Genomic DNA, 26058 nt, shown 5'->3' with positions numbered 1-26058 from the left:
ATACATTTATGTGAGAAAAGGTATCCAAAGATCCAGTTATTCGCATCTCTTCCAGTCGAGCATATTGCACTGAGAAAATTCAAACCAATACGTGGACCTCTTGCGCTCCTGAACATTTTTTTTCCATAGATCGAGGTATTATTGGGCTTCTACTTAAAATGAATGATTATAACCTGTTTCAAAGTAATAAATTAAATGCGGAATAACATTCGCAGACCGTTATCTCTCTAAACTCTGTTTTTTTTCTTTTCAAAGTGCATCATCTAGTTGCTTAGTGACTGCTCATTCAGCGTTATCAAGAAATTTATTTTGTATAAATTACCTGGTTAAAAAAAACTTTAATTAAAGAAGTATTAATGCAAAAGAAATACATTTAAAATATGATTCAGTATTTTCTATCAGACTACTCATCGTGTGTTCTTTTATTAGTGATATCCCTAGCGGCGTTTGCTTTTCTAAGGTAATTTAAATTTTTTACAGTTTTGTAGTTCAGTTTTTATCATGGTCATAGCAATGGCTGCAACTTGCTGAAGGGAGAAACGTCGTAATCCACGTATCAGTATCACGGTATCCATATTAATTTAAATAACATAACATGACATAACATATAACATTTAATATATAATATATAACATAACATAACATGTTTTCTAAGAAACTGACTAGCAAGAAACATTTTTAGCTGAAACTGATGTAGATTTGATAATTTTTATTCGAATTCTACTGACCAAGAATTTCAAATTGTATTTTATATTTTATTTTATAGGTCTTCGTAAATGTAAATGGAATTTCAACATCCAAACGGTCGAGCAATATTGAAAATAGCATTCAACTAATGAAAGATATAATTTTCTTATTATTTGGTAAGGAAACAAGAACTTTATTTTATGCAAACAGCCGAGATTCCTGGACACTGTTGCCTCGAGTTTATTAATATGTGCCTTGAAAGACAGAGTTGAGTCTATGTAGATACCTAAATATCTAAATACATCCACTCTTTTTATGGATGAAGCTCCAATACTAATAGTTTTAAATGACAAACGCTTCACTGCTCTCGAACTTCTCCCAAAAATCACAAATTCAGACTTCTGTAGGTTAGGTATTAGTCGAACAGCATGAAACTAAGAATTTACATTAAAAGCAACAGTTTCGAGGGCCATTCGTAGGTCCTCCTCGTTGCCAGCCTTCAAACTAATTGCTGTGTCGTCTGCAAACAATATTGGTAATTCATTGTCCGAAGGCATGCATTTTGGAAGATCATTTATGTATATAAAAAAAAGTAACGGCCCCAATACAGACCCTTGCGGAAACCCTATATTTTCTAAAGGAAAAATATGAGATGATTCCCCACCAACTTGGACTGTAAAACTTGTTTCTAATAAATAAGATCTCACTAACTCAAGAGCTATTCCACGAATTCCTACATTTTCCAGTTTATCAAAAAGAATTGTATGTTCTATTGTATCAAAAGCTTTCTTAATGTCAAAAAATATAGTTGCCGCCAAGTAACTATCATCCATAGCATCTGATAAGAAATTATGTAAAGCTTGCTCTGTTGACAATTTATCAAAAAGAATTGTATGTTCTATTGTATCAAAAGCTTTTTTAATGTCAAAAAATATAGTTGCCGCCAAGTAACTATCATCCATAGCATCTGATAAGAAATTATGTAAAGCTTGCTCTGTTAACCTATCACACAAGAAACCAAACTGATTGGAAGGAAAAAAATTATTCTTTACCAGAAATGAAGTAAATCTACACTTCATTTTTTTTCAAAAACTTTAGAAACAGGTGATACAATAGAAATAGGCCTGTAATTATTTGGATTATCCTTATCGCCTTTTTAAGGTGATAAACTGGAAAGCTACTTTAAGACAAACTAGAAAAAGAGCATTTTTCATGCAAGAATTCAAAATAAATAAAAGTGGCTGACTAACTACTTCAGCTAATTCTTTAAATAGGTTAAACATGCGGTTAAATTGATATAAAGGTATAACTTTGAAATTAACATGGTTGGAAAACGTGCAGCTGAGGTTTTCAGCCTCCCATTTTACAGCCTCCACAGTTCGTGGTACCGAACTATAAGCAAGGAGCGACTCCGTCCGATAATAACCGAAACTTTAAAAAAGTAACCTTGATAACAATTAATACTACAAAAGAATTGTCTTTGAATGCTGACTCTGAATATATAGGATTCACTAACTTTAATGTTACCCATTAAAAGCTACGAGCCTGAGAAAGTTTGCCTGATTTTGAAAAAGAAGCGAAACACCCCCAAAATGTCAAGCGATCTTAATGAAGGTTTCGCCATCAGATCCAGCATATCAGAGAACTCACTGTAGACGTTTCAAGCTTCTATCGACGGCACTTTTTTCCCAAGGTTACCATATAGAACCTATTCTCACAGCATTTTGGGGGAAGGCTATGTCGGACTCAATTAAGACTTCTAGTGCTCCTTTTAAGGAGGAAAACAGATTTTTGCCGCATCAAAGCGGTATTTCTTGCAATTTTGTGGCGCGAAACAACAGCTCTGATTCAAGGAGGGTCAAAAGGTAAAGAGTGCAAATTCAGAAATTGCCAAAGCATTTAAAATTACCAGCATGTGTTGAGGTTTGCAGTTTCAAAGGCAGTATTACCGCATCGTGGTGCAGTTCTCATATAAAGACGCACGTAGACCAAATAAAATAAACAGTTCATATAGATATTTATTTGAAAGCTTCCTTGAACTTGGTGGATTGATTTGAGGCTCAATAAAATTACGTACAAGGGTATATAATTGTTGAGCAACTATTAAGAAGGAGGGTCGGCAGAACTTTGTGCCGGTAGATGGAATCATGCCTAATGCCTCAAGAAGTTTGCTTTTGTGCCCAAATTTGTAATCTTCCCGCTAGCCTTCAGATAAACACAGAAGTAATTTTGGAGGGATGGAAAAAATTAATCTCTTCTTATTCACGGAAATATTTATGGACCAGGACTTTAAAATATATGTAATATGTATGGGAAATATGTAATGTGTATTGAAGAATAGCTTCCCTCTTGCTTCAGATTTTTTTCTGCGTAGCATAAAAGATTACATTCGAAGCTCGCGGGTTGTTTGTTTATGCGTGTGTGTGAGTGTTTATACATTGTTACCATTTATGTATTTATACATTGATAAATTGTTATCAAAATTCTGATTTCAGAGTTTTGGTTACTTTTAATCCCTGTCACTCCTTACCCATAGTTTGTTATCACGACTTGTTTGATATATCCTACTACAAAACCTACTATTTATGCTGATTTTAAATATATAAGATATATCAGTTTGAAATTTTCTTATTATTGCGATTACTGCATGAAAATGAGTATAATTTTAAGAATACGAATTGAACACCCCGAGAAACGGGTGCAATTTTGATGAAAACTATGCGATGATATTCAAGAGCTCCCCTCTTATTGCAAAAATGATGATTTAATCAGGTTTTAGGAACATTACCCCTCCTCAAATTTATGATAACCCTAATTTGGATTTAAAACCAACAGAAATAAAATATATAACAACAAGTTTTTTCAAATGAAAGAAAGAGTGACATTAAAACTTGGAACAAAGAAAAACAATTCCGTATTTAAAGGAAGAAGCACCTTTCCTAGCCCCTCCTCCTGTTCTTTACGCCAGTGTTTGCGTAAAGCAAAGTGTTTGCGTTGCCCCAATGCTTTGAGAAACGCAAATGCTTTTATACTCCATTGCTTTGATAAAAATTGTTCAAGGTCAAGGTTATTTAAAAGCCGCCCTGGCCGAGTGGGTTGGTGCGCTGGATTCAGGATCCTGTGTCTGAGAGGACGTGGGTTCGAATCCCGGTGTACCCAATTCTTCAGTTTGGGACGGGGGTCAGTGGCGTGATCCTGTAAGCTTAGCCAGAGTCGACCCAGCTCTAAATGGGTACCTGGAGAATTCTGGGGAAGGTAAATAGGTAGGGTGTGCGAAAGCACAGGTTGGCTGGCCCCCAACCCCCCATTGCACTTCCTGGCTGAAGGGCCAAGAAACGGAGATCAGCACCGCCGGTACGGACTGTAAAGTCTAAATGCCGCATCCTTTACCTTTTTTTACCTTTTTTTTTTTATTTGGAATGCAAAATAAAGAGTCAAGGTTAAAAGTAAACAAGGTCAAGAATTACAATGTTAATCTTCTTACTAATGTGCATTTGCTTTGAACTATAGCAGCTGCAAACATAAAATAAAAAAAGGGTACTTGTCTGTTAAATGGTAGGCACTTAAGAATTATGCTGAGTAGGTCTAACAGAAACCGGTTCCTCTTCCTGGATTGGTTATGATTTGCTTATTTTGAGGAAGAAAACTACAATGTATGCATATTTTTTTATTAAATATGTAATATATAGGGTTGTTAGGTTATCGTAGTGTCCGTAATTTTGTTTCTAAAGTACTTTATTATCATCATGTTTTGATATATTTAATAATCATTAACTGAACTTCACTTATTGAGCGCACGTGAAGGACAAAACCAACATGGTCAGTCTTCCTTTATCTTTCATGGTTGTTAGTTTTTCATGTATAGATTTTCAACGGAAGGAAATTGAATCTTGTAAACCTTTACGGGATCAAAATGTGTTATTAAAGCCTTGGTTGAAGGTTAAAGTTTTAATGTTTGATTAGACGAGTTTTGACTTAAATAAGAAAAATATCTTGCAACTCAAAAAGTCTAGCTGATTAATATTGCTCCTAGCTGATTTTTGGGCGAGATTATAGAGAATAGTTTTGCTAATTATAATTAATTATTCAATCCAATTTTCAACTCCAATAAATCATAACATGGTCGGAAATTACAATGAATAATGAATCAAACATTAAACGAACAAAAATTGCCATGGATAAAAGCGGAGACTACCAACGAGGTGCTGAAACCGTTTTGCCAGAATTCGAATACCTCTACAATTACACAATAGCCAATTACAGTATTTATGCCTCCTATGAAATTACTTTGACTGGTGGATAGAGACTAGAGTTGAAAAAAGACACTTTATCATCTTTTGATGCCCATTAAATTGAAAATCAAATTTTTTAACAGGGCGGAAAGAGCGACACTTAAAACGAGCGACAATTAACACATATAGGAAGCCAAACATAAAATTAACACTGCCTACAATTAACCCTAAGAGGATTCTTTTTCGAATTTGTTTTCGTGATCCACCCGTTTGTTAAGGTTACAAAGACACCCAACATCATAAACACAAATTGAATAAGATTGATCTTACTTTATGTTGCTAGTCAGTGATTTTTCTACCTTACCAACCAGGTGAGGCTACAGAACGAGTACCTAAAGCCAATATTTCCCAGGAGTAAATTTCTAATATGAGGGTGGCTGGTTTTTGGTAATCAAATGAGATAGTAACTTGTTTTATTTCATGGCTTGAGGGTCTATTAGAAGCTCTAAGGATGCTTTCGTGTTTGGGGAGGGGAAAATGGGACTTATAGTTTTGTGTTTGAGACCTAGGTCTCCAATCCTCACAAAGACGTTTGTGCTACGAGTGTATGCGTAGTCTAAGTATGCTACGAGTAAAAGTGTATCATATCACTTATAGAGGGTGTTTCCTTCTTTTTCTTAAACTACGTAATTGTTCAGATCTATAATAATTTTCAATGGTAAATACAAAATTAATGTTTGGACATGAACACTGAGCAAAAATATCAGATGAGTTATAGTGCGTCTATGAAGGCTACCTAAAAAGTAACTTGCTGTTTGGTTTGGAGGGACGTTGTGTGGGGCCAACACTAACTTCATAGTGCGTGACCATCCTTAATTAATTAAATAAAAATAATTTTTTTCTACTAAAAGTAAGAAGCAATATTAAAACTTAAGATGAACAGAAATTATTCCGTATATGAAGGGGGATGTCCCCTCATCAAATAAATACCCTTCTCATCACGCTAAGGTTTAGAGATTAGAGGGCAACTGGACCCCCTCCCACGCCCATTTTTCTCCAGAATTATTTGATAAAAATTTTGAGATAGCCATTTGGTTCAACATAGTTGAAAGATCAAATAATCGTGAATTTAGGTGTAAAATGGCCCCCAACAGTCCGATGGGAGAGGTTTGTAAGTTATAAAATTCACCCATTGTTTGCCTATAGAATTTGTTATTGGGAAGTATACGGATATTTTTTTTTTGGGGGGGGGTACTTGGGGTGGATTTTCATAGGGAGAATGTTCATTGGGGAGGAAAATTTCTAGGGGATGGTGAATATTCTACAGGAAATGTTGCACTGGGAGGATTTGACATAATTACTATACGAAATTCTTTTCAATTGTCTTACATTCTCTTTGTCAAATTTTTCATGTCGAGGTGTTCCGGGGGAATTATCCAGGGGCTTTTTACCACGTGTTTTGATATCTGGGAAATAATTTCCACGGAAGAGTGCATTTCCAGAGTGATCAAGAAACCGACTAGAGATTAAAGTCTTTTTCAACTGAAAGAATGCTAAGGAGAATTTTTCAGGCTGAATCGTCCACAAGCAATTTTACAGGGAGGGGGATCCTTAGTAAGATTGAACTGTTTGGAGGGGATTTGACGCGGGGAGGAGTGCATATTAAGTTGGATGAAATTTCCAAGGAGTTTTCTGGGAGGGGATGGGTATATTTTATAGAGGGTGAGCCAGATTTACCGGCATTATTTGAAAAATGAACAGAAATATTCCATAAATGAAGGGTTGCCCCCTCCTCAATACCTTGCTCATTACGCTAAAGTTTGACTGTTTGTCCTAATTTCTTAAGAGCGTCTACAGATACACTGGGGTCGTTTAATTAGAATAGGAAGCAATCTGCCAAAATTAATATTCAAACTTTGTTTTTATTTTTCACGTACGGTGAGCCAAATTCGAACCTTCATTAGTTGAAAAATGTTCAGAAACTAAATAAAAAAACAAGCTTTTTTCTAACTGAAAGTAAGTAGCGACATTAAAACTCAAAACGAACGGAAATTATTCCGTATGTGAAAGGGACTGTCTCTTCCTCAACGCCTCGCTCTTTAGGCTAAAGTTTTTATTGTTTTAAAAAGTAGAATAGTGAGAGAACAAAAGTTTAGCGTAAAGAGAGCTTCGTTGAGGAGTGGACTGCCCCTTTCATGTACGGAATAATTTCTGTTTGTTTTAAAATTTATTAACGCTCCTTAGTTTCAGTTAAAATATTTTTTTACTTAATTATATATTGGAAACAAACAGTGTGTGGTAACGAACTGTAAGTAAGAGTATCGTATCGAACAGAGTATCGGTAACATTCAAAAATCGAGTTTTCATTTTAATTCAAAATATATAAAATTTATCAAGTTTAATGTTACCCATCAAAAGCTACGAGCTCAAGAAAATTTGCCCGATTTTTGAAAAAGGGGGAAATACTCCCAAAATATCAAGTTATCTTAATAAAAAAGTAAACCATCAAATTCAGCATATCACAGAACTTTGCTGTAGAGGTTTCAAGGTCGTATATACGAAAAAGTGGAATTTTGCATTTTTTTTTTTTTTTTTTTTTTTTGCTAGAAGAAAAATCAAGGATACGTGTTTTTTTTTGTTTTGTTTTTTGTTTGTTTTTCGTTTGGTTTTTCCCCAGAGGTAGTCGTATCGAACCAGTGATCCTCAAACATCAGGAGGCGGCTCGTTTGATCGGAAATCAAAAGTTCTAGTGCCTTTTTGAATGACCAAAATATTGGAGGGCACCCTACCCCCCTACCACACTCATTTCTTACCCAAAATCGCCCGACCAAAACTTTTAGATAGATATTTGGTTCAGCATAGTCTAAGAATCTAATAAATATGTCTTTGGGGATTACTTTACAACCCACAGAACCTGGGGGAAGGGCTGCAAGCTATGAACTTCGTCTACTGATTACATATAGTATTGTTTGTTGGAAAGCATACAGATATTTTTCGGGGTGGGGGGGGGGTTACGGGGAAGTATTTTTCTACGCAGGAATCTTTCCTGGAGAAAGGGAATATTCCATGGAGGGGAGCCAGATTTCTCTGAATTGCTGAAAAAATATCAGGAAATTAAATACAAAAAGCAAGTGTTTACAACTGAAAGTAATGAGCAACATCTAAACTTACAACAAAACGATATTTTTACTTATATGAGGGGGGTTGCACCCTCCTCAATACATCGCTCTTTACACCAAAGTCTTCTTAGAACATTTTATATAGCTTGTTATTATAATTAAAGGGCCCTTGCGTCTCAGGAGTCTTTCTTAAAAAATTGGAACAAAAATTCAAGCTTCAGTGTAAAGAGTGAGGCATTGAGGAGGGGGCAGCCCTCCTCGTATACATAAAAATCTTTTCAGGCGGACCTTTCTGTAAGAAATTTCACAGAAATTTCAACGAGGATGGAATCGTCTGAAGGGAATTTTACGGTTGGGGGTGTATTTTACGGTAGGAATTTGAGTTTCTTGTAATTTGAGCTTCAAGTTTTAGATGAGTTTCTTGTAAGAGGGAGAGAATTTCTCATGGTGGGTGGGTCAGATTTACCGACATTTTTTGAAGAGGGATCAGAAACTAAATAAAAAAAAACAAGTTTTTTTCAAATGAAAGTAAGGAGGAACATCAAAATTCACAACGAACAGAAATTATTCCGTGTATGTAGAAGTTACTTGCTCCTCAATACCTTGCTATTTAAGCTAAAGTTGGCTGTTTATCCTAATTTATAAGAACGACACCTGAAACACAAGGGTCATTTATTAGAATAGGAAGCTTTTTTAAAAGTGCTAAAAATAAATTTTAAAAACGACTCATGAAGCATAAAAGTCGTTTAATTAAAAGCTTTTAAGCCGTTAGAATTGAAAGCTTTTTTAGAAGTGCTAAAAACCTTGGCGCGAAGAGCAAGGTATTGAGAAGGGAACAGCCCCTCCATATACGGAAAAATTAATTTAGTTTTGAGTTTTAATACTGTTCCTTACTTTCAGATGAAAAAACTTGTTTTTTCTTATTTAATAGAACTGAAGGAACGACAAATTCTGTATCCAGTTTTTTATTCCCCCCCCCCTTAAACAATCAAACAGTTCGTGGTAACGAACTGTAGTAAGGAGCGACCCGGCTCAATAGTAACCAAAAGTATAAAAAATGAAATGTTGATACCACTAGCTACATCAAAAGAATTGCATTTTAATGCTGATTTGAAATATATAAGTTTCATCAAGTTTAATTTTACCCATCAAAAGTTACGGGCCTGAGAAAATTTGCCTTATTTTAGAAAATATGGAAAATAAAATCTTAACGAAAATCACACCATCAGATTCAGCGTATCAATGAACCCTATTGTATAAGTTTCAAGCTCCTATCTACAAAAATGTGGAATTTTGTATTTTTTGCCAGAAGGCAGATCACGGATGCGTGTTTATTTGTTTTGTTTTTTTTTTCCCCAGGAGTGACCGTATCGACCCAGTGGTCCGAGAATCTCGCAAGAGGGCTCATTCTAACAGAAATGAAAAACTCTAGTGCCCTTTTTAAGTGACCAAAAAATTGGTGGGCACCTAGGCCCCCTCCCACGCTAATTATTTTTCCAAAGTCACCGGATCAAATTTCTGAGATAGCCATCTTATTTAGCGTAGTCAAAAAACTTTATAACTATGTTTTTGGGGACGACTTACTCCCCCACAGTCCCCGTGGGAGGGGCCACAAGTTACAAACTTTGACCAGTGCTTACATATAGTAATGGTTATTTGGAAGAGTACAGACGTTTTCTGGGGAATTTTTAGGTTGAGGGGGGAGGGGGGTTGAAAAGAGAGGGATATTTTGGGAAACTTTCCTTGGAGGAATTTGTCATGGGGGAAGAAAAGTTTCATGACGGGAGAGTAGGATTTTCTAGCATTATTAAAAAAAAACAATGAAAAAAAAATATGAAAAAGTTTTTTCAACTGAAAGTAAGAAGAAGCATTCAAACTTAAAACGAACAGAAATTATTACATGTATGATGGGCTCACCTCCTCCTAATACCTCGCTCTTTACTCTAAAGCATTTTTAGTAATTTCAACTATTTATTCTACGGCTTTTGTGATTCAGGGGTCATTCTTAAGAAATTGGGACAAGATTTAAGCTTTAGTGTAAAGAGCGAGGTACTGACGAGGGGGTGAATCCCTTCATATACGTAATAAAAACATGAGAATACAGAAGTTCGTTACGTAAGCTAATTTGTAAGTTACGTATATCTTTTACTAATAAACATTCGTAAAAATTAAAAGTTCTAGTTGCCTTTTTAAGTAACCAAAAAATCGGAGGGCAACTATGCCTCCTCTCCCACTCCTTTTTTCTCGAAACCACGAGAAAGCCAATTAGCCAAAAAAGTAAATATGCAAATTTCGTTTTAATTATTCATCTACGGAGAGCCAAAATCCAAACATGCATTGATTCAAAAACGTTCAGAAATTAAATAAAAAAAACAAATTTTTTTAACGGGAAGTAAGGAGCGACATTAAAACTTAAAACGAACAGAAATTACTTCATATATGAAAGGGCTGCTTCCTCATCAACGCTCCGCTCTTTACGCTAAAGTTTTTTACTGTTTTAAAAAGTAGAATTAAGGGAAAGTGTCAAATTTTAGCGTAAAGAGCGGGGCGTTGATGAGGAAGCAGCCCTTTCATATACGAAGTAATTTCTGTTCGTTTTAAGTTTTAGTGTAGCTCCTTACTTCCCGTTAAAAAAAACTTGTTTTTTTATTTAATTGCTCTTAAAGGCCAAAATTGATAAAGATGTTTGCTCTGCAAATCCTCTTGATAATATCCGTATTGATTTAAACATAGATTCAAGCATAGTACCAACGAATTTTAGATAATTATCTACGGCTTTACGGTAATGTTTGCCAGCTTTAGTAATTTTTTTTTTTTTTACTTTTAGATGGAAACAAGTCACTTATTCCGTGTTCAAAGCAGCCAATATTCCTGGACCAGAGCCAATCCCGATATTCGGCAATGCCTGGAACATTTGGAAAAAAGTGCTTCCAGAATATGATCAGCAACTCTATCAGAAATATGGGAAAATTTTTGGAACCTTTGATGGAGCGACGCCCGTCATTAACATAGCAGAACCTGACATTATAAGAAATATTTTCGTCAAAGACTTTGATCACTTCATCAACAGAAGGAATTTTAGCGTCAAAAACAGAATCTTCCGAAAGTTTATAACTATTGCTGTTGACAGAGAATGGAAGGCAATTCGAGCAGCTATATCACCTGCTTTTAGCTCGGGCAAAATAAAGCGAATGTCCGTCATTATGGAAGAATGTTCTCGTCGTCTAGTATCAAGTCTCAAAGAAAGTATTGCAAAGGGTGATGGTATTTTTGAGGCAAAGAATGAATTTGGTACATACACAATGGACGTGATTGCTTCCTGCTGTTTTGGGGTTGATATAAAAGGGGAAGGTGAAAATAGTAGTAAATTTGTTGACTACGCATCTTTTCTTTTTGGACCAAACTTAACTAGCAGCCCATTGGCTATCATCCCCTTTATTCTGCCCTGGTTAGGTCGTTATACCTTTGGAAAGATGATTAAATTGAAACAGTGGCAATTTTTTATCTCAATTACAGAAGCGCTAGTGAAACAAAGGGCACATTCCAATATAAGCTATAATGACTTTATTGAAATGTCACTGGAAGCTGCGAGTGAAACTGCAAAAAAGGGTCTGCTGAATTCAGAAGAAGTACAGGAAATTGTTATCGCACAGTCTCTGCTGTTTTTCTTAGCAGGGTAAGTAACTCGCTGATATTCTGAAGTCTAATAAAAAATAATTCAAAATTGTAGTGTTTCGACTTTAATATGTGGTTTCTATTCGCAAAGGTACTGTTTTCTTTATTTTACTGTTAACATTTACCTAGGTACAAAAAAAAGAGAATTGGGTTTGATATTAGTAACCTCGCCACTGAGGTTATTTTTAGGGGACCGAGTCATCACATTAAAGCAAGTTCTCTGGAATGTATAAAAAGTCACCTTTAGTTCGCTTTAGTTTCAAACCAACTTAACGAGCCCAAACTCTCTTTCGAGAAATTAATTTTAAAAAATTTTTTTACAAAATAAGATTTTCAAAGAAAAGTAAAGAACGCCATTAAACCAAAAATGAGCAAAAATAGGATCAAATAATCTACCAAGCGTAAAACTACCACAAATCAGCATTGATAAATAAATGAATCCCAAAACGAACAGAAATATCTAAGGGCCGTCTTCAGCAAAGAAAATAGTATAAAATAACACAAAAACCACTTTGAGTAAAAGTCCTTGCTTAAAAATCCGTTAAATAGCCTTGGCATCATTACTTCTCAACGAAAAGTTCAGTCAAGACTGTGTGATAAAAGCTAACATTTTACAAACTAAATAGGTTCATTCATATTACTAACTGTATTTATTAAGAATTAAATAATAAAAAAACTAATTTTTTTAGCTGAAAGTAAGGAGCGACATTAAAACTTAAAATGAACAGAAATTACTCCGTATATGAAATGGATTTTCCCTCCGCAATCCCTCGCTCTTTGCGCTAAAGTTTTTAATTGTTTTAAAAAGTAGAATTGTGGCAAAGAGTCAAACTTTAACGTAAAGAGCGAGGGATTGCGGAGGGGACAACCGATTTCATATACGGAGTAATTTCTGTTCGTTTTAAGTTTTAATGTCGCTCCTTACTTTCAGCTAAAAAAAATTATTTTTTTTTATTTAATTTCTGAATGTTTTTGAATTAATGCATGTTTGGTTTTGGCTCTCCACACATAAATTATTAAAATGAAATTTGTATATTAATTTTTTTTTTGGCTAAATGGCTTTCTCTTAGTTTTGATCAGATGATTTTGAGAAATAAGGGGTGGAGAAGGAGGTCTAGTTGCCCTCCAATTTTTCGGTTACTTAAAAAGGCAACTAGAACTTTTAATTTTTAACGAACGTTTTTATTAGTAAAAAATATACGTAACTTAAAAATTAACTTACGTAACAAACTTTCATCATCATATATTTTTATTATGTATACGAGGGTTTTGTACCCTCGTTAATACCTCGCTCTTTACACTAAATCGTAAGTTTTGTCCCAATTCTTTAAGAATGACCCCTGAGAAACACACACACACACACACACACACACACACACACACACACACACACACACACACACACACACACACACACACACACACACACACACACACACACACACACACACACACACACACACACACACACACACACACACACACACACACACACACACACACACACACACACACACACACACACACACACACACACACACACACACACACACACACACACACACACACACACACACACACACACACACACACACACACACACACACACACACACACACACACACACACACACACACACACACACACACACACACACACACACACACACACACACACACACACACACACACACACACACACACACACACACACACACACACACACACACACACACACACACACACACACACACACACACACACACACACACACACACACACACACACACACACACACACACACACACACACACACACACACACACACACACACACACACACACACACACACACACACACACACACACACACACACACACACACACACACACACACACACACACACACACACACACACACACACACACACACACACACACACACACACACACACACACACACACACACACACACACACACACACACACACACACACACACACACACACACACACACACACACACACACACACACACACACACACACACACACACACACACACACACACACACACACACACACACACACACACACACACACACACACACACACACACACACACACACACACACACACACACACACACACACACACACACACACACACACACACACACACACACACACACACACACACACACACACACACACACACACACACACACACACACACACACACACACACACACACACACACACACACACACACACACACACACACACACACACACACACACACACACACACACACACACACACACACACACACACACACACACACATTCTTCTAACCGCGGGTGTCTTTGCTCTTCATTTTCATTTTTGACTCGCTCACTTGCTCGGTATCGCATTTCTACTAACCACCTGTTTCTTTGCTCTTCGTTTCACTTTTGACACCAAAATTAAGGCTCTTAACGAATTTTCTCATACTTTTGACCTATCTAGATTATTTATATGACTCTTGGTATTTACCATGTGACATATGGCGATCGCAATTTCTGTCTGTCTGTTTCTCCCGGTTTTGCTAGTTTGGGCACTTCCGGATAAGCTATGACGATGAAAGTTGGCATGCGTAACAGGGATCAGGCCAGATTAAATTAAAAATAGTCGTTTTCCCGATTTGACCATCTTGGAGGGAGTTGAGAGACGGTTAATTTTGAAAAATTAGAAAAAAATTGAGGTATTGTTAACTTACGAAGAAGTGATCAGATCTTAATGAAATTTAATATTGAGAAGGGCCTTGTGTCTCAAAGCTCTTATTTTAAATCCTGACTTGATTCGGTGACATTGGCGGAAGTTGGAGGGGGAGACCAGAAATCTTGAAAAACGCTTAGAGTGGAGAGATGGGGATGAAACTTGGTGGAAAGAACAAGCCCAAGTACTAGATACGTGATTGAAATAACTGAACCTGATCCGCTTTTTGAGAGGAGTTGGGGGTGGGGGTAATTCGGTTAATTCATAAAATTAGAAAGAGAGGAATTTTTAACCTACGAACAGGTGATTGGATCTTAATGAAATTTAATATTTAGGAGGACATTGTGTCTCAGAGCTCTTACTTTAATCCCGACTGGATTCGGTGATATTGGGGGGAGTTGGAGGGAGAAACCAGAAATCTTGAAAAACGCCTAGAGTAGAGAGATCGAGATGAAACTTGTTGGGAAGAATAAGCACAAGTCCCAGATACGTAATTGATATAACTTGACCAGATCCATTCTTTTTGGGGGAGTCAGGGGGAGATGTCCAGTGCTTTGGCGAGTTCGGTGCTTTTGAACGTGCCAGGACGATGCAAATTGGTAAGCGTGTTATTAACCTGCACAAATTGACTTGATAACAGTCGTTTCCCTGATTTGACCATCTGGGGGGATTGGAGGGAGGCGAAATCGTGAAAGTGGAGGTAGGTTTATCTTACGAATTGGTGATGGGATCTTAATGAAAATTGATATACAGAAAGATCTTATGTCTCAGATTCTTCATTTACAATTCGGATCGGATCCGGGGATATAGGGGGTAGAGGGCGGAAACGTAAATTTTGGAAATCGGAAATCTTTGAAAACTCTTAGAGTGAAGAGATCAGGATGAATCTTGATGGGAATATTAAGCACAAGTTCTAGATACGTGATTGATATAATCGGACCGAATTTGTGTCTCTTTGGGGAGTTGGGAGGATTTCTAGTGCTTTGGCGAGTTCGAGAATAAGTACAAGTTATAGATACGTGATTGACATAAGCAGACTGGATCTGATCTCTTTGGGGGAGTCGGAGGGATTTCTAATAATTTAGCACGTTCAGTGATTTTTGAAGTGCTAGGACGATTAAATCGATAATTCTATTACCGAGTCTAATTTTAGGTTGGGACCTCGTCACAAGTGCCATATGAGCTCTTGGCTCTTGTTCTTATGCGAGAATCCCCCAAGATACCAATTTTTCCGAAAAAATATGTAGCTATTTTCGAGAATATATATACATACACAATTTTTGCCCATTTTTTAAGATAGTATATAGATCTCTAGAAAGATAGATTTATCGTCTCTTCTTTTTTTCTTTTGTCTTAAATGAATATATAGATGATAATGCTAATGCTGCGGATGACGTATTTTTTAACAAAGAATCTTGTGTAACAGAGCACACTTATTCTCGAAAGTTTTTCTTTTTTTTTTTAACAGTTCTTTTGACCAGAAAATTGAATATGCAAACAACTTGTATTTCTTCGTGTCTTTACAAATTTATAAATAAATTACATTTATTACTTTGAATTTTAAAATTTGTTTGTGTATAGGCTAAATATATTATCCCTTGAATTTTTTTTTTACTTTTTTTTTAATCGTAAGAGTGATCTCTCACATAGACTTTTACACATATGTTACATTTGGTGTCCATTTTCATTAGTCTAATATATAGGTAAGCAAACTAAATAATGAAAAGATTTTTTTTGAACTTAGAGAGAACTTGGTCTGCACCTATGGTTTATAAACAAAAACACATCCATTAGGAGCACTGTAACTAGCACTGTATTTTTACCTCTAATACAAACACAAGCTATCATATCTGCGACATTAAGATTATTGTAATTTTATTTGATAACTGTTTCCAACCATACTATAGCTGATTAGTATTATCATTAACCGTAAGAAAATTTGATTCTTTTTTTTGTATAGGTATGACACTACAGGTACAACATTGACGTTAACAGCATATAGTCTTGCTTTGAATCAGAAAGTTCAAGACAAACTACGAGAAGAAGTTATGAATAAGCTTGACGAGAATAATGGAGTACTCGATCATAATGTAGCTAACAGCATCGAATATATCGATCAAATCATCAATGAAGTCCTTCGACTCTACCCTCCAGCCATAAGGGTCGAGCGTCTATGCAACAAAGCAATTACATATGACAAATTGCATATCCCAAAAGGTATGATAGTGAATATTCCACTCTACCCGCTTCATAGAGACCCACAATATTTCCCCAACCCAGAGAAATTTGATCCAGATCGATTTTCACCTGATCGAAAAAGAATAATACACCCAAATGCATTTATGCCATTTGGATCAGGACCTAGAAATTGCGTCGGGATGCGCTTTGCGCTTGAAGAAATACGTTTAGCATTGTGTGCAATTATCAAGGAGTTCCGGATCGAGTTATCTGAGAAGACAGAAGTGCCCATCACTTTTCCTAAGGGCTTCTCAGGACTTTTACAACCGAGAAACGTTTTCTTAAAGCTAGAACTTTTAGAATAAGAGCTTTCGACGCTTTTTCACCTCTAAAATGTGTTTTTCTTTATTTAAAAAGTGTCTTTGATATTGTTTATGTTAAAGTTTTATTTGAGTTTTAATCTTTATCTTAAATTGTTTGCTAGGGGATTCCAATGTGAGAATTTCCCATAAGGAGGAAAGTTTTCGGTGTTGAATTTTTCAGGAGAATTATTATGCTTGGGGAATTTGCCAGAATTCCTATACGAAATTCTTTTTATTTGTCTTACTTTCTCTTTGCCGACTCAATTTTTCGCGTGTTGTTATTAAGGGTAATTGTCAGGGGCAAATTTTCACCTGGATTGTATTATCAGAGGATCTTTCCGTGGGGAGGAGGGATTTTTCCATGGAGGTGGAGCCGAATTTCCCTGCTACATTTAAAAAACGATTAGAAATTAACTAGAAAAAAACGAGTTTTTTCCAAAGGAACAACAGTAAACTTACTACGAACAGACATTATTACGTGTATGAGGGGGGTTGCCCTCTCCTGAATATTTCGCTCTTTACGCTTAAGTTTGAATTTTTTCCTAATTCTTTAAGAACGAATCCTGAAGCAAAAGAACTGTTTAATTAGAACAATAAGAAGCTTTTTTTAAAAGTACTAAAAAACCGTAGCGTGAAGGGTGAGGTATTAAAGAGTAGACAACCCTCCTCATATACGTAATAGTTTCTGTTCATTTTAAGTTTTATTGTTGCTCCTTATTTTCAGTTGAAAGAAGTTGTTTCGTTTTTATGTAATTGTAGTCTAGAGTAAGAAAACCAATGGGTAAGCATTGTTGTTCTACAAGTGTTTGAAGTTCCTGGTTTGCCTGGATGTACTGTAGCTATTCAAAATATTCAGCTGTTCAAGGCGACTTTGGTCTAAGGAAGATTTTACACGAAAAAATTTAGTATCTAGTTTGTTTCAAATTGCTGGTGTTGGTTCAGAGTCCGATAAAAAAATTTGGATTCAAGACACTACAGTTCAGAGCTCATAGGCAGTATCCCTTTATACACACTCTGGAATGCCTTTGAAATTTACGTTTATCACACAGTTCGTGGTAACGAACTCTAAGTAAGGAACGACGGGCTATATAGTAACCGAAATTCTAAGAAACAGAGTCTCGATAACAATAGTTACATCAAAAGAAGCGAATTTTTATGCTGATTCAAAATATAAGAAATTCATCAAGTTTAATTTTACCCATCAAAAGTTAAAAGTCTGAAAAAATTTGCTCAATTTAAAAAAAAAAGAGGAACACCCCCCCCCCCAATAGCTCAAGTGATCCTAATGCCCCCTCCTCAATACCTTGATCCTTACGCTAAAGTTTAACGGACGGTTTGTCCCAATGTCTTAAGAACGACTCCTAAAACACAAGGGTCGTTTAATTAGAAAAGGAAGCTTTTTTATAAGTGCTAAAATCCTTAGCGTGAAGAGGAAGGTATTGAGGAGAGGGGCAATTTTTTCATATGCGGAATAATTTCTGTTTGTTTTGAGTTTTATTGCTGCCCCTTACTTTCATTTGCAAAAAAAAATTTTTTCTAAGAAGAAGCATAATCCTTTATACATTGAATTATGAAAATAACCGTAGGTTACCTGTAATTCAGTAATGTCACTGATATTTGAAAAACAATGACCGAATCTTTATATAATAAACTTTTTTGAAATCCAACATCAGTCTTCTAAGCACTTTCTAGTTCAATTTCACAAAAATTTCTACATTCTCTTCAAAACGCTAAATTGCGAGTTTCTGGAAAAGCCTGCAAATGACAATTTCTATATCATGTTGGACGTAAAAGTAGTCGAAAGCGTCTCTGACTGCTTCAAACGTAAGAAACTTTAGTAGCCAGTTGCGAAAAAAAAATAACATTTGAAGGACGGGCTTGTGCGCCCGTCCCACAACCTCGTAAGAGATGGACAGATAACATGCAAGCGCTGATTTCCTTTCTACTTATCCTAGCGCAAGATGTCTAGTCGAACTGTTTGAGAAGAGACAACCAAATATATTCAAAGAGGCCGGATAGGGTGGTATCTCAGGTCACATCTTACGTCCAATAAAACAAATTATTTATTGCTTTCATGCAACATTTAATGTTTCAAACTGAAATAAAATTATATTCCTCAATACAAATACAAGTTCATTTAGCATAAAAGTTATTCTTGGAAACTCAAGGACTTAGATGAAAACCTTAGAAAATAAAACGTTCATAGACAGTGTCTAAGAAAAAACAAAGACCTGACATTTCTTTGCACTTCAATTTTACAATTAGGAAAGAAGCGAAGAAGTCAGAAACAAAAAAAGGACAAAATGTCAAGTTTACTAGGGAATATCATGTATTTTACTGAGTCAAAAGATTTAACATAAAAAAAAAACTAAAAGCATGTTACTCTCTAGCTAACAGTAAAGAGATTTGTCAATGAGACCATTAAGAAGTGGCGAGGCTTCAAAACGTGTAATAAAACAGGCGTACAAATCCCACGCCTGACAAAATTCTCATATGTCCTCTGATCTGTGGTTACGCAGTGGGTTTGACCTTAGCTTGATATAAAATAAAAAAAACAAGTTTTTTTTAACTGAAAGTAAGGAGCGACATTAAAACTTAAAACTAACAGAAATTACTTCGTATATGAAAGGGGCTGCTTCCTCATCAACGCCCCGCTCTTTACGCTAAAGTCTAACTCTTTCTCTCAACTCTTCTTTTTAAAACAGCAAAAAACTTTAGAGTAAAGAGCGGGGCGTTGATGAGGAAGCAGCCCCTTTCATATACGAAGTAATTTCTGTTCGTTTCAAGTTTTAATGTCGCTCCTTAATTTCAGTTAAAAAAAAACTAGTTTTTTTATTTAATTTCTGAACATTTTTGAATCAATGCATGTTTTGATTTTGGCTCTCCGCAGAGGAATAATTAAAACGAAATTTGCATTTTTTTGGGGGGGGGGGGCTAAATGTCTTTCTCATAATTTTGATCGAATGATTTTGAGAAAAAAAGATCGGGGGAGGAAGCCTAGTTGCCCTCCGATTTTTTGGTTAATTAAAAAGGCAACTAGAACTTTTAATTTTTAACGAATCTTTTTATTAGTAAAAGATATAAGTACCTTATAAACTAGCTTACGTAAAGAACTTTTGTATTCTCATGTTTTAATACATATATGAGGGGGTTTGCCCCCTCGTCAGTACCTGGCTCTTTACACTAGAGCTTAAATTTTGTCCTAATTCATTAAGAATGACCCCTGAATCACAAAAGCCGTAGAATAAATAGTTGAAATTACTAAAAATACTTTAGCATAAAGAGTGAGGTATTAGGAGGAGGTGAGCTCCTCATATGGGTAATAATTTCTGTTTGTTTTAAGTTTTAATACTGCTCCTTACTTCCAGCTGAAAAAACTTTTTCATATTTATTTTTTCATTGATTTTTTTTAAATAATGCTAGTAAATCCAGCGCTCCCTTCATGGAAATTTTATCCCCCCATGACAAATTCCTCGATGGAAAGTTCCCCCACCATATTCCGCTCTTCTTAGCCCCTCACCCAAACCAAAAAAATCTTCTGAAAACGCCTGTGCACTTCCCAATAACCATTACTATATGTAAGCACTGGTCAAAGCTTGTAACTTGTTGCCCCTCCCATGGGGACTGTGGGGGAGTAAGTCGTCCCCAAAGACATAGTTATAAGGTTGTTCGACTACGCTGAATAAAATGCCTATGTCAGAATTTTGATTCGTTGACTTTGGGAAAATAATTAGCGTGCGAGGGGGCCTAGGTACTCTCCAATGTTTTTGGTTACTTAAAAAAGGCACTAGAACTTTTCATTTCCGTTAGAATGAGCCCTCTCGCAACATTCTAGGACAACTGGGTCGATACGATCACCCCTGGAAAAAAAACAAAAACAAAAACAAACAAACAAATAAACACGCATCCGTGATATGCCTTCTGGCAAAAAATACAAAATTTTTGTAGATAGGAGCTTGAAACTTATACAGTATGGTTCTCTGATACGCTGAATCTGATGGTGTGATTTTCTGAATCTGATGGTAGAATCGTTAATATTCTATGACTTTTAGGGGGTGTTTTCCCCCTATTTTCTAAAAAAACACAAATTTTCTCAGGCTCGTTACTTTTGATGAGTAAGACTAAACTTGATGAAACTTATATATTTAAAATCAGCATTAAAATTCGACTCTTTTGATGTAGCTATTCGTATCAAAATTCCATTTTTTAGAGTTTTGGTTACGATTGAGCCGGATCGCTCCTTACCACAGTTCGTTACCACGAACTGTTTGATAATGGAATCCAGAGATCGAGCCTGATTGTAGCAACACATTGCAGAGCCGACACAGGGACCTTAGTAGTCAAGAAGCGTCGTTGATACTGTTATGTTATAGCGCCTATGCTAAGTTCTTCATCCATTGACGTACTGTAGAACTGGTTTCTTCGTTATTTTCTTTCAGCTTAATGTGAGACAAGACCAAGGCAACTGATGGAATGAATGGGAATTATATAATTTGGGCTATATATTTGCACATAGGGGGCGGGGGGTTTTGGGTAAAGTATTTCAACAGTGTGAAGTTAGAAAACAATTTTTACTTAACAGTATGCAGAATAATTGTACCTAACACAATTTACATGCAGACCCGCTATACGTCGCCCCCTCCCCTAATATGCAAATATATAGCCCAAATTTGTTTCTAAAGTATTATGAAAGTATTACATTTTTATCATATTTTGTGACATTTCATTAGGATCAGTCAGAGAGACGGGTTCTACTTGCATATAAAACTTAAAATAAGCGCTGTAACAGAACAGTACCGCGTCGTTAATCCCATAACTTCATCCCAGACAGTAATCTTTAAACAAATACTTCTTGTTAGAAGCACCGTACGTCCGTCTTTTGAACAAAACAAACTTAAATTATGTGCATGGTCCCGGTTCAAATGAGTAGCCATTTTACCTTTTTGCTACAAAAGTAGTCATGGAGGAGTGCTGTGTAACGGGGAAATGATTACTTTTATCAATAGTTGCATAATTCAGGCTAAACCGATGTACAACATACAATTTCATGGTACAAATTTGGTACCGAAAGTTTGTGTGCGCGATATTATTCTTATTTGTACGCGTGTTATTTGATATAGCGTAAAAAAGGATTATGCAAGTTTTATGTTTAGTGCTGTATAATAAGCCTCCTTGAAATGAAAGCAAACGAGGAGTAAGGAAATATAAGAAAAAAAGAAACCAAAATTAACGACAACACCGTCAATCAGCTGAAAAACACGGGGAATGACAGTCAAATGGGTTAAAATATATTTTTATTCTTCGGTACAGTTGTATTTCTGAATTGTATTTCCGTATAATTAAATTATGCTTCGTATAATTTTCCTAGAATCGTATATTTATATTTTCAGTATAGTACAGCTATTATTTTTTTTTATTCTTACACGAAGCTTTGCGGACACGATTATATTTACTCCTGTCAGTCGAAATTTTCTAGGACCAAATATGGCGTGTCCCCTTGGTGTCAAAAACCATGCGTGAACGAAATGATCACAAATTATTTTTGTTATCTTTGTATAAGAATAAAAAAAAAACTGGGAAACAGGAAGTAAAATTATTTTTTGAAAACTAGTTTTTTGGAAAAATTTAATAATAAGGTAATGAAGGTTTAATAATGGAAATAATTTAAAAGTCTTAACGAAGGTATAGACATATTTTAGAGCGAAGGAAAACTTAAGGAAAGGGTAAAAAACACCCTAAAAGTGATGCTATTTTAATGACCATACTATCATATCCAGCATTTCAGAAGACCATGTTTTGGAGTTTCAAATTCCTGTATTCAAAAATTCAGATTTTTTTCCGAGAAATTTGGGTAACGATGTATATTTTTATTCATTTTTTTTTCACTGGGCTAATTTGACCAAATTAGCGGTCGTACAACGCTGGAAGAACGTTCATTTAAATTTAAATTAAAAGTCTTTGTGCCACATTGCTCAGTGACAAAAAAGATCGTTCTGCTGTAAAGTGTCAATTTTAGCCATCTTGTGGCCAAATCAAAATTTTTGGCCCAAACAGAGCAAAAACCCTATCGGAAGAAAACTCTGAGATGGATAAGCGATAAATAATTGGGTTTTATAACTATTGGATAGTATAGAAATTGTTGAAAGTTTCGGATCTTGCCGCAGCATATTGCCAAATTCTGCCATTTGGCACCAGAGAACACAAATTTCGGCCCGAACAAAGCCAAACTGTTATTCAGTGGAAACTCTGAGATACCCACACGGCTTAGAGCTACCAGAAGTCAATATAATTGTCCTCACAGTTTTAGAGATCCTTTTGGAGATGCTGTGGGTCTTTTTGTTGGGGAGGGAGATCCCAGACCCTTAAAATGTGCTTTGTAAGGGGATATTGAACAAACTTTCATGGGGGGTTCTTCCAATCACTGCTGAGACTTAACCTCCAGTATCCCCTCATTTTAACAATATCCTTGGACCAAAAATATAATTTGTATGCTATGGGGAGAATAGCTCCCCAACTATTTATTTATTTATTCTCTTTATTTCCCTCAAAAAATAAGGAGTACGCTACAATATAATATAAAGAAAAACAAATGATAACACTTACAATCAAAACCTATCAAATATTGATCAAACACTTAAAAAGAGAAGAAAAAAAGATACAAAAACACTTGCTAAATAGTTTAGCCTATAAATCATCAAGAGCCAGAACTGTTACTAGAAAACGGAAATAAATTGTGGCCTAAAAGGTTAATTTTCGCCTTATCTTCAAATGTTTTATATTTTTTTTCTTTATACAGGCTACAGGATCCTTCACTTTAAGCTTTAAAACAATCTCAGCGTTACTAAAAGAAAAGGGGAAACCAAGTAAAAATTAAAAAAATTTAAAATAAGAAACTTTAATGGGTGAAAGATCAGAAGGTCTGAAATTACGGAAGAGGAGGGACGGGAACAATAAGTGAGGCAGAGCAACAGCGCTATACATACGACCAAGGACGTCCCGACGGTAAAGACACCGAAAACGAATTAAAAGACCAAATGCCTTGCGTAGTTTCATCTGAACATGCTGAACAGGACTGGTTTAAAATCTCTTTTCGAAGCAACATAAGGTAATCCCAAATAAGTGACTATTGTTGACGACTGAAAAATAACACCATTGCCGCAATCGAGAGTCGCCCTGACATTATCTCCCTGACATAGCGCCAGGGAGAGCTGAAGAGCTTGTGTCCTGAAACAAGTACAAGTACAGTACAAGTATCCTCTAAACAATTTACAACAAAAAATTGACATTTTTCAAAACTGATAGAGGGGCCCAAACCATTTAAACAATTAATTAAAATATTAAAATTAAAAACACGACTAGACTTGGACCGACTTAGAATGATAATGTCATCAGCATATGCAATGTAAGACAGATTTCGAGATAATGAAACAAAATAGCAGGAAAGAGAATTAAGGGCAGTAGCTAAACATGAATTGAATGTATAAGGAGAAATAATTCCTCCTTGTCTAATTCCTCTACCCACTTGAATTAATTTGGACTGAGATGAAGACGAACTCGGACAAATACGGATCTTTTAATCCAGAACACCAAGAGCGAAGGACTCGAGTGACAGCTAGGGGCAATCCAGCATTGATTAAAGCGAGCAGTGCAGAAGCATGAGAAATGTTATGAAAGGCTGAAAGAAATGTTTGATATCAATCAAGAGGGCGTATAGCGGTTGAGCAGAGATTCTCGCTTCTTCAATGACTTTTCTGAAAGATGCATGGACGTGATCACATCCCAAACCTCTCTTGAAACCAATTTGATTTGAACCAGCGTCAAGAATTTCAAGAAGATCCTTCAAACACAACTCAAACCCTTTCCCAATCATAGAACCCCTAGTAATTGGCCTCCAGGAACTACAAGATGACAAGTCTTTTTTCCCACTCTTAGGAATGGGTGTAACTATGCCAATATAGAATGACGATGGTACTAAACCAGTAATAAGTAAAAGGTTGAAAAATGCCAGTAGAGTAATAAGAAAAGAAGAAGGAGCAAGTTTAAGGTGATTAGCAAATACGCCATCATGATCCTTAGCCGACTGCGCCTTTAACGTTTTGATTGCTCTACGTAACATATCCTCAGAAATCCTTTAATTAGTTGAAAAATTCTTCAACATTTCATCTAATTGCAACACAACACTGTTAGAATCATGCGAAGTCGACAACTTAGAAAAATAATTTTCCCACTCTATTAGCGATGGTGTGGAATTAGTATCAGGCATGTTAGTCTGCCTATTGCCTCGGAGAACATTCCAAAGGAGATTCTTGTCCTTGTCGTTATCAATGTTTGAAGAAGCTTCTTCTATGATCAGGTTATTATGACGACGGAGCTCCGCATGGAATTCGGCCTTTCTCTTTTTCATTAGCAAAAAAGCTGAATGCGAGTCTTTAGGCTTACCAAGCGCCCACCATTCCCAATACGCTCGTTTTGCCGCCTTATTAGAATTTACCAAAAAAGGATTGAGGCTCCAAAGTTTTCTGCGCGCCCAATCTTATCCTATTAGTAGGAAAAACTGCCGCAGCACCATACTTTAAGCAATGGATTAATTCAAAATAAAGACAATTAATAGTCAGCGAGGGATTACTGTCCATTGAATCTAAATTATCAGGAATAAAAACTTTCTCAATTAAAGTCCCAACTCTTTCTTGGTAAAGCGGTTTAAAATTTGGATTCCAATCAACCCTATCAAAAAATTTAGGAAGCTTATTACCAGAAAAACGAACTGGGGAAGGACGAGAAGGCAAAGGGGGTAAAAGGAATTGAAGCGGCATGTGGTAACTAACGGGGAAATCTTCGATTACAATAACCACAGGCAAAGGATCACTTGGGTTAGAAGAAAACACATGCTCAATATTAGTTGTACTACCACTCCAATGAATATAAGTAAAATCCTGGGACTTCGGTAAAACAGAAAAATTAGGAAGACAAGATGATAAAATTGTACCCCTTTCATTTGCTATATTTGGATCACAGTTAAAATCACCTAAAATATAAGTAAGCAAATTTGACTG

General features: G+C 35.9%; 1 protein-coding gene and 1 long non-coding RNA gene across 2 annotated transcripts in view; one reads left to right on the top strand and one right to left on the bottom strand.

Moving 5' to 3' along the window:
• Nucleotides 1-26058, bottom strand: part of LOC136029454 (uncharacterized) — a 53399-nt gene that overhangs the window by 20096 nt on the left and 7245 nt on the right. The window lies entirely within an intron of this gene.
• LOC136029452 (lithocholate 6-beta-hydroxylase-like) lies at nt 258-19181 on the top strand. The gene is made up of 3 exons (XM_065707863.1): nt 258-460; nt 10866-11714; nt 16426-19181. The coding sequence occupies exons 1-3, from the start codon at nt 381-383 to the stop codon at nt 17006-17008; spliced, it is 1512 nt and encodes a 503-aa protein (XP_065563935.1). The 5' UTR covers nt 258-380; the 3' UTR covers nt 17009-19181.

This window comes from Artemia franciscana, chromosome 7 (assembly GCF_032884065.1).
Source record: "Artemia franciscana chromosome 7, ASM3288406v1, whole genome shotgun sequence".
Classification (NCBI taxonomy): Eukaryota; Metazoa; Arthropoda; class Branchiopoda; order Anostraca; family Artemiidae; genus Artemia; species Artemia franciscana.
Note: the sequence above shows the minus strand (reverse complement) of the source record. Positions and strands in the feature narration are given on the sequence as shown.

Excerpts from the sequence above, each read along its gene's own strand:
- LOC136029452 (XM_065707863.1), top strand. The coding sequence starts at position 381 with ATGATTCAGTATTTTCTATCAGACTACTCATCGTGTGTTCTTTTATTA. Across the intron at positions 461-10,865 it reads GCGGCGTTTGCTTTTCTAAG|ATGGAAACAAGTCACTTATT; the intron begins GTAATTTAAATT and ends TTTTACTTTTAG. Across the intron at positions 11,715-16,425 it reads CTGCTGTTTTTCTTAGCAGG|GTATGACACTACAGGTACAA; the intron begins GTAAGTAACTCG and ends TTTTTTGTATAG.